Genomic DNA, 14,018 nt, shown 5'->3' on the forward strand with positions numbered 1-14,018 from the left:
CACTACTTGCCCGCATTTTGATTACTTTTGCCCATATCTCCTGCTCCCGTCTCCCTTGCTTTGTTTTGGCGGGTTATTGGGAGCGGAGTTGCTGCACGCCTCCGCCCGCCGCCTCCACCCGCCCCTCCAGTGTGACATCCTGAGCGATGACAAACTTGCTGCATTATCCCACCGTCAAGTGAGAAAGCTGGGAGGATGTGTGTGTGTGTGTGTGTGTGTTTGTGTGCGCGCGCATGCATATGTGTGTGTGTGTGTGTACGCGCGCACGCATGTGTATGTGTGAATCTGTGTGTGTGTGGAGGGTTCCTTCGAGCTTCTGCTCCTACCATGGTTGATCGTCACTCCATGGCAACCTGCCACCCTAGCTTGTGAGTGTCTACGCAAGAAAATAAATAAATAAAACAAGTAAACAACAACAACAAGAACAACAACAACAACAGCCATGCTACGCACACCCAAGAGGGCTTTTAATCGAAAGTGACTTCAAAATAGCATGAGTGACTTCATGGCTGAGGATAGCCATTTGTCTTAGAGGGAAGAGTCCCCCTTGCTTCCGTACTGACAACAGACGCTTTTATTTAAAGGGGAAGGGGCTTAGAGCAGAAACAGGCCTGCCTCCTGGACACCTCTAGTGACTAATGACGGCTCCCAAAGGAAGCCCTCCTGTCAGGGAAAGTAAGCCTGCTTGACTCAGATCACTGATGTTGGACTAAACTTGCAAATCTACCCGTGTCATTGACCTTAGGATCAGGACACATTGATCAAGCAAGGGAAGAGGTTACGACCTGTTATTTACATGCATCCAACATGTAGTCAACATTTCTACACCGCCACAGAGCATTTTAAGGAATTTCCATTATGGGGTGACACTCTTCAGGAAGAAACAAAAATTTGATCGAGGATCTTCAAGTCCAGTTGTGTTTAATATGAACTTGGTAGTCCACTGTTGGTAGTCCACTGTTGGTAGTCCACTGTTGCTATGAGGAACAGATTCAGTCAGGATGAGCTGCACTCACAAAATGGCTCCCTACCAACCAGAGTCTGCCAAACCCGGTGCTTTCTGCAGTCTTGACTGCAGTGGTGATGAGAGTACTGACATCCTGCAGTTATGCATCTGGATGGCTCTATTCTTACTGCATTTTATTTAGGGACTATTCTCCACCCCCACCCCCACCCCCCATCCATCCATTCTCTCTTCTCCATCCTCCTCTTTTCTCTTCTCTCCTTCTCTATCTCACAAACGCATACGCACACACATACGCACTTGACACGCATACACATGTATGCACGCACACGTACATGCATGCATACATAGAAACATGCACATACATGCACACACACGCACGCACGCGGACACACACACACACACACACACACACACACACACACATCTCTCTCTTTAAACCTCTATGGAGCCGTATGTTTTTGGTTCATAGCTTCCTGGCTGGAGGGTCTGATAAGCCTCTCGACAAAAAGAGACTGTGATTCACTTGGGGTGACTAGCGAGACTCTCGGGCCCGTGACTGCCACAGTATCATTGTCAATCATTGTGTTTATGGCTCCACACGCCAACATCACAACATTAGCTGACACTTTTTAACAGGAAAGTAATCCGTTCCCAGAAAGGAGCTTCATTTACCATGTTTGACTGATGTCACCTCTCATGTCTTTCTGGGGGCTCCTGAATAGGGGGTGACGGAAGACGCGGAGGAGAGATAAACTATTGTGGAGGCCATTTTATGTGCTGAATTCAGTGGGCAGGTGAATGGCCCATAATGGGCATAGACATCAAAGATATGTAATAATGAATGATGAAAAATTCAGTGAGGGAGTGGAGGACACAAGGACAAAGCTACGAGAGGCAGCCCCAATATCTCTTTCCCAGCCTGCGACTTTGATCTGCAGTGGGAACAGAAAGCACTTCACGCTGGTGGGGTAATTATCACCATCATGAAATTTTCATGCGCTTTAAAGGGGTGGGCGAGGTGCACCGAGTGCCTTTCAAAGCCCCGAACTTCTCCAGTTCCACACATGCTGCCGTTCAGCCCGTGACCAGCGCCGTTGTTCTGCGGAGCCGCACGCTCCTGCACACACCTGCACACACCTGCACCTGAGCACACGGAGGGATGTTAGGGGGGCTGGGTGCACGTCGTTTGGGCCGTGGTGCAGGTTCCTCGTTGAACCATGCACCCTCGGGACGTTTATTTCACACTAGATTAACAGAACAAAGGGTCTCCAGCTCACGGTGTGGACAAAGACGCCCAACGCTAGGATGGAGTAAAAATGTTTGTGAAAATCAACAGAGAACATTTACATTCCTGTTTTGAGAAACAGAGTTACCGTTAAAGCTTTCCTGATGTTGATAGTGCCTCTTCAATGGCATTTTATTTGCCAAAGAGAATGACACAATTCACAGACAGAAGGACAATGAGTCTGTGATCAGGATGGGTTTAATTAGCTTAATTAATTAATTCTACAGTCAGAATACACAGATCTGCATGAGCCAGGAAGCAGACACCCAAACAACAGCATCGTGGCCAAACCTGCATTGTCAGGTACAACTCCCGACCATGTCTCCTGTCGTCCGCAGTTCCGTAACGCCACAAGCATGCCGCTTCATTCGGGAAGTGCAAACCAGGGAGCATTTGAGCACGTCAGCCAAAGGACTAGGTGAAGCGTTCCTCCCTTTGTTCCTGTCTGATGCTTCAGAAGCTGGAGATCGGGGGAGCAGCACTTATGGATGCCGGGAGAGGAACCATTAGTGCCAGAGAGACAAACTACCGTGACTCTGAGTCCATAGGTACTGCAGAGACAGTCAGCTGTGTACTGGCACTTTGAAGTTATGAAAAGAATGGTTGGGAAGCATCGCTCAGTTTCAACCTTATAAAGTGGCCCTCACCTCAAGTGTCAAGAGGATGAAAAAAAGAAAGCGCACAGCAATATTGTCAGTATCAGCAAAACTACCTGAATGGCTTGCAGAAATAGAAGAGATTATTTCTGAGCTTCAGATATGGAGACCTCAAAGCAGAGAACATCAATGGGTCTAGAAAACCAATAAAATCTGCTGCTTCAAGAATCCAACATTTCTCCAGTCAAAAGTCGATTAGCATTATAACACTGGTAATGCGATTATTTGAAATGAAACTGCAGACCGCAGGAGTAAATAAGAGGTAATCATTTCATTTTTGCTACATTACATGTTGGAAACCCAAGCAGAGCACCAGATCCACGATCACCGTTTCAGAATAAATACCTAATACATCTACCTCATCCACCCCGAAGCATGGCCACATATTTATGCGACTGCTTTTGTTCATGGTTTTTCGAAAGGCATCAGGAACAGAAAGTGTCATTGAAACTGAAGTCGATGGACTTAAAGGCCAGAGATCGTCCTGCCAGATGGGGTCAGTCCTAAACTCAGACCCAGGATCAGTTCCACATACCCTGCTGTTGTGCGGGGGACATCTGTCTCCTCTGCAGCTCAGCAGTATTCAATTCCGAGACGTAAATATCTTATGAGACTCATGAAGAGATTTGGCGCTGCCGTGTGTTGCACTGTGTGGATATTGATTCTAGGCTGCAAATCCTCCCACACAGATAAACTTTGATCCTGCAAGGCCGGTTAATTTAATCGCCGTGCGAGTCAATTGCTTTTGAAGTACGCCACTATTTCCAAAGTCCCTTTGCTGGGGATACTGCCCAACTACGAGTGGTGCCAGTTTAAAGTGCTAAGCTGATTGCTTCTGCCGCTGCCACAGAACAATTAGGAATATGACATTATGTCCAGGAACATGCTAATGGCCTTGGCCCAGAATATGATTGCCTTAGATTAGCGGGGCATCGTGGGCGGGGCCTGAACGTGAGGTGGCCTACTGGTTCAAGCAAAGATTCAGGCTGGGAGCCTTGCCAAGCTTCTGCAAATCACAGCACATACACAGAACACTAGGCCCCGCCCCTTCATTGGCTTTAGTCCCGCCCCTTGGCTTTTTTTTTTGTTTTTTGTCCTGGGGTGCTGCCTGCATGTAGCTGCTGACGGCGCTGACGGCGTGCTGGTTTGGGGGAGCGTAGCGTCTGCGTTTCGTCCTGACGCAACATCGTGTCAAAGCTCTGGCAGGAGAGTCCTGGCCCAATTATAGAGCTGGAAAGATGCCAGGACACCACAAGCATATCTTCAGGGCTGGGCTGGGGCTTACTGAAACATCCCCGTCCGCCGGTACTGCGCTGAACTAAAGAACTTCTGATTCCACCTCGGGGTAACACACACCCACACCAGCTCAGCGCCGCGTCCCACTTCCAGACAGACGTCTGTGTTGGGAGACTACGGAGGGGGAGCGTGCAACTTGCTCTCTGCGGTCCGAACTCCACGCCCGCTCCAGTGAGCTCAAAGACGGATGAATGGAATTCAGATCATTAGCAGCCCGAAGTCTGTTTCAAACTTTTGCCGCCACGATCCTAATCACTTTTCAATTACTCCCTCTGATGAAATCAAAAGTGGTTTTTTCGAGCGGAGCCACTTGTGCAGGCCTGTGACGAGGGCCAAGTCATTAGGTAAGGCTGGGAGGTGGGTGGCAGAGGCCTGTTTCAGCCAGCCACAATGAGAACAGACAGTTGATAATGGGGGAGAGAGGAGCACGCCGGCCTGTCTCTGCCTGGGCAGGCTGCTAATTAGAAAAAGGCAATGAAGAACTACCGTTAGTTAGATTAAAGAATGGCCACAGACAGGCATTAATTGCTCTTCTATTTCTCTGACAAGAAGTATACACACACACACACACACACACACACACACACACACACACACACACACACACACACACACACACACACACAAAGACAGAGCCCATGTGTTCTGTCTTACAGGCTGGCATGTTCTTTTCTACACTGTAGACGTATTCCCTACCGTTTTCTACTAGGTATGTGGGCTGCTAAAATTCACCTGCTGGTGCGTGTGGTAAACAGCAAGCCACGTGATTTCTACAGCGCTGCCCACAGGCTGTGCTAGGAGGACTCTGCTACTCTGCACATACGTGTGTGTGTCCTGGGGTGGGGGGTGGAGCAGCCGTGCCGCCTGACGCAGCCACACTCACACTCTGCTGCTGGGGATGATCTTGTAACCGTCCACGAACCATGTGACCTGTGGGCGGGGGAAGGAAGTCACCGCTGGCGAGTTGAGCACGGCCGCCCGGCCCTGGGTGACTGTCCGGCGCTGGTCGGCCTCCGCGAAGTCACCCATGTCTGCGGGGAGAGATTCAGCACATCAGCTCAAGACAGAGGAGCAGCTCAGACCTCCCCACCCACCCCCCTCCACCGGCGCACTGCAGAGAGGCCAGGTCTCTCTTTCCACGGCAGTGTAAAAGCAACCGCAGAGGTGTTCAATCACAGCGAGGTGCAGATTCATGGCAGGCTGTGCTGTGAGTCTGCAAGATTGCATCGCAAAAGCCCCAAAAAGAAAAAGTGTAAAAAAAGCCTGGAAGCATTGTGCAGTGAATTCTCTGACATGATCCCGCATGCGAAGCAATGCATTTAGCACGTCATTTCAAAGTGGTAAAGATCGTTTATTTCTGGGGTGGAAATTCCAACAAGAAGCTCTTTTGGGGAGCGTTGGAGGCAGCGAGACCCGCAGACTCAGCCTGGGGTGATGGTTAACGGTACAAAAAATGCACCGAATTAGCTGCTCTAAATGTATGAAGAGGAGGAGCGTTCTCACACTGCCTCTTCCTCTGAGGCAGGACTCCATATGTGCTGTGATGCAACTCCACCCTTCCTCCATCACAGTGGTCATTTCTCCCAAGCTGTGAGGATCCCAAGCACTGGGTCCCTTTGTCAAGGGTAAATCCCGCACCCCTCCTGGGCCAGAGAAGATGTTGAAGCAGGTGTGTGAGCTCCCAGGGCCAGGGACAAAAGACAAAAGGCACAGCGCTGTTCCATCACACTCACATGCCACCTGGATCTCTGCTCTTCTCTGCAGCAGGGCCCCCATTCTGTTCCTCACCACACACTGGTATGCACCCATGTCTGTGGGCTGCAGGGATGGGATAACATACCTGAGAGAGAGAGAGAGAGAGAGAGAGAGAGAGAGAGAGAGAGAGAGAGAGAGAGAGAGTGAGAGAGAGAGAGAGTGAGAGAGAGAGAGAGAGTGAGAGAGAGAGAGAGAGAGAGTGAAAGCCAGCACTATATACCCAACTTTTGCAGCTAAATTTCATCATACCCATCCCCTTATGCCTTTCCCTTCCTAGGCCAAGCAAGCTCAATGCTATGGCAATTTGATATTTGTCAGTGCATTTACCCACTTGCAGTAGATTTCGATTCTATGGGTGTACACCCTCAGAGGGGTTGGGTTAAAAGGTTTACCCTCACAGCCAAGGCTAGTCCTGCTTGCCAACCTGCACATTAGAGTGAGCGAATCATTAAAATGCTATTAGACTCTCCCCGAATCACGCCTGGTGCCCACCGGCGATGACAAATGTCAGCTCCACGCCAAATGGCCACTTCAACCCATATCAGCACCCGCTGGAAACGACGCACTCGAATGTGCTGGCCTCCCTAAACGTGCAGAGAACAATCTGGTGCCTCCCAAAATTCCAACACAAGAAAGCTGTCCTTCTAGGGTACAGTCAACGGGGACACGTATGAGGACGAGGGGGGAAGGGACTTCTAGGGTACAGTCAACGGGGACACGTATGAGGACGAGGGGGGAAGGGAGGGTAGACGGGGCAAGATGAGAGGGGCAGAGTAGGAGAGCGAGGCAGGAGGGGTGGCATTGGGGGTGAGGGACCATGCTGCTCTTAAACTACCGATGGGAAGAAGATCATGGTACATGGTGCAGCCATTAAACTGGACTACGAGCAAACCAACCATCTCCTGCTCTTGTGGGAATATCTCGACTCAGGTACGTGAAGTGGGAGGGGCCGGGTGGCAGGGGGTGGGACTAGAACATTTATGATGGGGGCAGGCTTGGGGACTAGAAGGTGTGGCACATATAAATAACATGGAAAACTTAAAAATCTAAAAACTGGTCACTGACCAGGTGGCCAATCAGATTTAAGGGATGGCTTGGATGGCCAATCAGATTTAAGGGATGGCCATGCTTGGGGCAGGGGGCTGAGATGTTAGGGTTGAGGTAGCAGGGGCAATATTGGGGGTGAGTTGTTGGCACTAATAAAGCAATGCAAACTGAAGCCAGCCATGACTCTTACAGAACACTCACAGCTAAAAGGACTTAAGTATGCGTCTCAAGCTGCCAACATTCATATAACGCCAGGGGGAGCCCATTGGCCTGATACTTAAGTGGGTGTACCTTCATGTGTGAGGAGATCTACTGGAGTTCATATGCTGACTTCAGAGAGTGTGGTGCACACAAGAGAGAGGCCATGACTAAGAGCATATTGTGAAATTGAAAATTGTGAAAATGATTAAACATGCAACTTCCTAAACTGAAAAAAAAAATCACAAAAACAATTAATTACATTTTCCTTTTTAATTTCCCATGCTTTCAACTTTTATTTCTCTCTCAATCAAAGTATATTAATAACTGCCTGAAACATGATGCCTTCTGACAGTTCACAACGTGTGATTTCAAAACACAGAAGAAGTCATGGTACTTTATATAAAACTAGATAATTATGTGGTAAACTGTGAACACAAACATTTTTAGACACTGTGTTATCGTGAAAGAGATTGCTGTAAGAATCTGTGCAGTAACCACAGTGGCATCCACAGCACACTGTTTTCAATCTGACAAATATATGTAGCACGAGTCACAGTGTACGACTGCTCCAGCAAGGCAATGAATTAGATAAGCATGACCTTTCTGAATTTCTTAAGGCCGTGCGCATATGAATGGCGTGCAGGACTCTCACTTGTACTCCGGGGAGAAGGCGGTGATGTCCGTGCCATTCAGCATCCATCTGAACTCCAGTGGCCAGCTGCCCTCTGCCAGACACGTCAGGACGAGCCGGTTCCCCTCCAGGTGGGTTTCTGGAGGCCCCGGCTCTGTTTTGAAGTATGGGGCCACATCACCTGCGGGAAGATAAGAAGAGAGAAGGGCGATTACGAGCCAGAACCGCATCTGCTCGGCCCTCTAAAGCCTGCTGGGTGCTGGGCTGCAAGCCCCACCTACCCACCTCCACCTACCCAAATGGAGCAAATATTCAGACCACCGCAGACCACCACACTGCGCTGAAGGGGAGGACAACACCCACTGTGTCTGCTCATTGTGGACTCCATGCATAACGATGAAGCATCTGTCCAGAAGGTCTTGGCACGTCCTGGCGGGTCTCACCCTGAGTTCAGTGTCTCAGCCGGGACAACAAAGACCATTAAAGGAAGTGGTGCACTGGGGCGGCAAACAGGAGGGACCATAACTGGGCCAGGACAAGATGGTCCTGGAACTTTCAAATCTATTCCCCCACTCAACACCCACCCCACTACCATATATCTGATTCCCGTGGGAAAATAATCCTCGCAGCACTGGACACCAATCACCGATTAATCAATCGCGCCGTACGCCATCCGCCTCTCGTCACGCACAGAGAAGATCACATAAGTACAGCCTGGTTCTGATTGGTCCACCAGGAGCCAGAGGCCACCATGCAGCAAACGAGCCTGGACACTAATGAGGATGAAAATCCGCTCTCTAGGGGAGCTGCCACGCCTGCCACCCCCCACCTGCCACCCACCGCAGCGGGGACGGCTTATAGTTACTAGATAAAATACTTTCCCCACAAATTGCCAGTTCCTCTGAGGTTTTGAATAATGACCAGAAATAGGGTTGCAACGGTATGAGATTTTCACGGTATGATAACCGTCTCAGAAAATACCGCGGTATCACGGTTATCACGGTATCACAGTTAGTTTGTATATTATTAAAAGATACACCGACCCTTGAAGAAATTACAACAAGTTATTTTTGTTCAATTAACTATTTATTGTAGAAACCTGGAACTATTGTATACAAAATGTGTCCTTTAAAAAAATAAGCTGTACACATGTTTATATAAATACTGCAAAATTAGAGAAACCTAAATCATGGACTTCAGTACAATTATTTAAGTTTAAATTATTTAATATCTGATAAACTCAGCCTGGGTCAGCGTCTGATCAACAACTGTTGTAAACGTCCGTTGTACTGCCAAGTTGGAATATAACCAGATACTGCAGGAAGAGAGGATTTATTTCTGACATCATCACAATAGAGATTTCTATTTTAAGGTTTTCACACCGAGTCTGGTTTTAACATATCAAAAACAGGTACGTTAGAATTTGAACGCATGTAAATTAATAGCGTCTTTCACATCCAGTGAAAGCAAGGACCATAAAAAGCTAGGGTTATACTTTCACTAGTGACCGTAGCACGCGACTCCGCACAGTTCTTTTGTCTTACGTTAACAAATACGAGCCTCTTTTAATTCCAGGACGAAACATGAGAGAACGTGAAGACGTTAAGATTGGGCGTTTTGGAAATAAACAACCATTAAATAATGTGATGAAAAAGCGAATTATTTCGAGTATATGTATAAATATTTAACTTAATTAAGTTTAAGGTGCTGGGAAATATTGAAACGGACCTTTAAAGTGACGTACAAGTGTTTTAATTCCACCTTTTAAACGTGTATGAATCCTGCAAACATGACTTTGTTCATTGCGCTGAGGCGCAGTGCGCGCAAAGTTACAAAATTCGAGAGGTGCACGACCTCGCGAATCGACAGCGCGCGAGACCCTCGCGCACGGGCGGAGCCACCGCGATTACGTCATTTTCGCCACTGATTTTAGTTTAGCTTTTTTTTTGGTTAAAAAATGTGTTAAGTCTGATGCACTTTCTGCCATTCTCACTGCTGTGTGCTGAGTAGCTGAACCGGAGCGGAGTTGCGCATGCGCGGGTCAGTTTCTCCGCTGGCTTGCTTTTTACCGGTAATAAGCAAACGCACACGGTATGATAACCGTGCATTTTAATACCGTGGTATACCGTGAAACCGGTTACCGCTGCAACCCTAACCAGAAACAATGCGAATTTTAAGCCAGAAATCCTTTACTACAAGATTTAAGAGATCATGTGATCAGGTCACCATCTGATCTTCCACTGCTTCCATTTCCTGGCTGTTGATCTGAAGAATCGAGCAGGCCAAATGTCAAGAGACCCTGAAATGCTGCAACAGGGCCGGGATAAATTCAGTCACCTTGGCAACTTGAATAATTAACAATGTTACATTTGTGTCCATTTGAAGGCAAGGTCTGCTAAAAAAACATGTTGTGAGATCATTTTTCTTAAGAAGGCCACCATGTGTACTTCCAGTGGCAGCACAAAAACTAAAGACATAAACATGCCCCCACCTGAAGATTCTCCTTTTATGTTATGAAAAATGTGTCATGGAAACTGCTGTTTTCTTTCTGGCTGCTTACAGGAATTGCTGTTACGAGATTCATAATCTCAGTAATTAGGACAAGCACATGCTGTTGGACATGCTGATCTCCACAGAAAACGATGACGCATGTTTATCATAAATAATCTCTGCCAGATTAAATCCCCACAGCGTACTCGCCGAGTCAATCAGTCATCTTGACTCACATCTCATCCCTCCTTCTCATTCTCTCCCTCCCCTCCTCCCTCCCCTCCTCCCTCCACTTCTCTCTCATGCCCGACGATAGCAAGACAGAGAGCTGCTCACATTTCAGGCCCTTATAGCTGGAATGTAAATTGCGGTGTGAGGATTAAGTGTGTGCCGACGGCATCTCCAGTGCCGGCCCGTGGTGTCCGGCGCTGACCCGTTTCCCTACCCTGCGCCAACCCTTGCCGCCCCACGCAATCCCGCAGAGACCCCTCCCCCGCCCCGACTGCTCTTCCTGTTGTCTCCAGACACTGCTCTCTCTCTCACACACTCCTACCGCTCCACCAGTATCCTGGCCCACGCATGGGAGTCGGGGGTTCAACAACTCGAAAAAGGCTTGAATGCCACTTGAGTCCAAAACACTCCTGGAGCACGAGGAAAGCTCTGTGAATATATAGATACTGTGTACACTCAGTATCTATCACACTGCCCAGCGCCTCACCGTGGCCCAAACATATGCAAAAAGCAAGAGGAAACATGGCCTCCAAATCGAATCAGTGCAGCCAGGGGCAACGACCCCCATGTTTCTATAGGAGTGCACACCTGTCAGTAACGGGTCATTTCTCATCAACCCCATTTCCTCTCTCTTCCCGCAGCCATTACCAGGGAGACTCCATGTGACTCTTACTGTACTTTGATGTAACGAAGAAGAGGAAAGTCTTCCAGAGTAAGTATTTCAATTAATATCCACCTCTCCTTCTCTCTCTCCCTCTTTCTCCCTCTCTCTGTCTGTCCCTCTGAACACACTTTTAGTTCAGTGCATCTATAATCATGCTCGCTGTTCCCAGACCTGCAGTCCACAAGCCTCCACGTGGGGCGTGTTTCAAAACGCCCCATAAGCTACACCCGATCGCACGCCACCGCAAAGTGCTGCGAGTAATTCTCCCTCGAGTCCAGCCGTGCAAACTGGGGCTGCGCTCAGACCTTTTCAGCTGCGAGTGCAGTGCAGGACGGGCATATATTTACTCTCATGACTACGCGCCACGCGGCTAATCCCATCAGGCCTGGTAAACAAGAGCGACAAAGCCCCCTATTGTCTGGAGCGCAGTGCCTTTGGGGCGCTGACGGGAAGGCGCGGTGACAGCACGCCTCTCTTCACATGCGTTTTGTGCCATGTGCTTTTGGAATCGACGCCACTGCGAAAGCCATCAAGCGCTCTAAAAATTGTCACTCAGATCTGATTAAAGTGAGCACGCAGGCACACATAAATATGAAGCAGAGGTGGGGGGCGAATGTTGGCAGGAGGCAAGGCTTTAAAAAAAAAGAGCTGCCTCATCCCTTGAGGAAATGAAACGTTCTCTGTAGAGCAAGATAATGCATTCCAGAGCCCTCTTTAATATTCAGGACTCAGTACTACAAATAATAACTGTCATATTACTTTTGAGTATGTGCAGTACTGTTCTGACTTTTAACGAAGAGAGTGGAGAAGGCAGGAGGATTTTGGTTCTCTTTATTCCGGCTGACGCCTCCGTTCCTCCACCCGGCTGGTGGATGTTGGGTGGGCAGCACGCGTAGGCGGTGCGTGTCCTCTCTCACGCTGCTCCAGGTGTGCTCACACAAGCTGTGCACAAGTGTTTTTTCTGTGGGCTGTCCCACCCCTTTAACCCCTATCCGTCCTGTTTTAGCCACTCCCCTTCTTGCTTTAGCCCCTCCTCCTGTCTGTTCCTGCAGAAATGCAGAAGTAGAGCCAGGGATGGAAATTTGAGCTCCAAGCCCCGCCCACACCCCCACCCTCTGCCTCGCTCCCTTCCCAACCCCACCCTGAAAGACACGCCCCACCTCCCCCAGCTCTCCTGCCCTCCTTTCTCATCAGTTCCTTCATTTCTTGCGGTTTATTTTTCCATTGAACGGAAGGTTGCAAGCAAAAGCCACAGGACACATCAAACAGTTATGGCTCCACCCCCTCACACAACAGCCAATTGAGCACTGAGCTTCTACAAATTCCTGGGCTGGATGTGGCTGAAACTGCTACACATGATTCGCCGCGACACAAATTTATCCCGAAGCTCCACACACCCTCTCCCCGCCCCCAGATCACAAGAAGCAACATCGCACGCAGACCCTGAGGAACGAGGAGCCCTCTGCCCCCGTCCAGAGCTGCAGATAAGGTGAAGGCAGGATCCTGACGCAGGCTACCTTGCAGCCCAAATATGGCTCGAATATTTGACTCTTAACTCAATTACCTCTAAAGGGGCTCTTGGGAGGGTTAGCCTGCATTTCATCTGTCAGTCAGTGGGCCATGCGGCCCACACGTTCGCAGTGGGAGTGGGCAAAACCAGAGCGCTACCATCTGTCTGGAGAGCTGACTGGAAATCAAAGAGGCCAGCAGCTCTTTGAACCTGAGCACACAGCGTTTGGCAAGTTATGATATCTCATCAGCACATGAATAGAATACACTCGAGCAAAGCAGATATTCCAACGCACGCAGATGAGAAACATCAGCAAAGCATGTCATAACGTTAACGTTAGCGCTGGCAGTTTTCACATGGACTCTCAAAGGCGGATATTTAATTTATCAATGAATTATTTGGAATACGAGTGAAGGGAAAAAATGTATCGCGTTGGTGGTACTAATGGAAGGTCTAAATAACTACAAGCAAATACCTGAAAGAATCCTCAATGATGTGCATTAAAATTCAATCACTAAGAAGTCCACTCCCACTTAGATCAATGACTAATTGTGATTCGCTCCTGAAGCAACAAACAAAAGAGTCCCATTCATTATGAATACCAATTAGAAGCCTTATCTTAAGGAACAGGAACTTTGGGGCCATTTAAAGTAAAGAATGGCTTGACGGACAGGCTGCTGTGAGCTGCATGTGGAACAGGCCAGAGGGCACACGGCATTATCCTCCCCACTCTCCTCCCCTCAGACCACCTCCCCTCCCCTCCCCTCCCCTCACCTCACCTCCCCTCACCTCCCCTCACACCACCTCCCCTCCCCTCCCCTCCCCTCAGACCACCTCACCTCCCCTCCCCTCCCCTCACCTCACCTCCCCTCCCCTCTCCTCCCCTCCCCTCCCCTCTCCTCCCCTCACCTCCCCTCACCTCCCCTCCCCTCACCTCCCCTCCCCTCCCCTCACCTCCCCTCCCCTCCCCTCACCTCCCCTCACCTCCCCTCCCCTCACCTCCCCTCCCCTCCCCTCACCTCCCCTCCCCTCTCCTCCCCTCACCTCCCCTCCCCTCCCCTCTCCTCCCCTCACCTTCCCTCCCCTCCCCTCACCTCCCCTCCCCTCACCTCACCTTCCCTCCCCTCCCCTCCCCTCCCCTCACCTCACCTTCCCTCCCCTCCCCTCACCTCCCCTCACCTCCCCTCCCCTCCCCTCCCCTCAGACCACCTCACCTCCCCTCCCCTCACCTCCCCTCCCCTCCCCTCCCCTCCCCTCTCGCTCCCTCTGATATTCCAGACAGTGG

The 14,018-nt window shown here is 49.5% G+C and overlaps 1 protein-coding gene across 2 annotated transcripts in view; it reads right to left on the bottom strand.

Annotated features, from left to right (window-relative positions):
* sdk1a (sidekick cell adhesion molecule 1a) overlaps positions 1-14,018 on the bottom strand; it is a 188,164-nt gene that overhangs the window by 100,677 nt on the left and 73,469 nt on the right. For both annotated transcript variants that reach the window (XM_077009200.1, XM_077009199.1), the window contains exons 2-4: positions 7,860-8,019; positions 5,938-6,044; positions 5,088-5,235 (exon numbers count right to left, since the gene is read on the bottom strand). In XM_077009200.1, the coding sequence (XP_076865315.1) occupies positions 5,088-5,235; positions 5,938-6,044; positions 7,860-8,019 (415 nt within the window). The remainder of the gene's footprint in view (positions 1-5,087; positions 5,236-5,937; positions 6,045-7,859; positions 8,020-14,018) is intronic.

The sequence above is a fragment of the Brachyhypopomus gauderio genome, chromosome 6 (assembly GCF_052324685.1).
Source record: "Brachyhypopomus gauderio isolate BG-103 chromosome 6, BGAUD_0.2, whole genome shotgun sequence".
Classification (NCBI taxonomy): domain Eukaryota; kingdom Metazoa; phylum Chordata; class Actinopteri; order Gymnotiformes; family Hypopomidae; genus Brachyhypopomus; species Brachyhypopomus gauderio.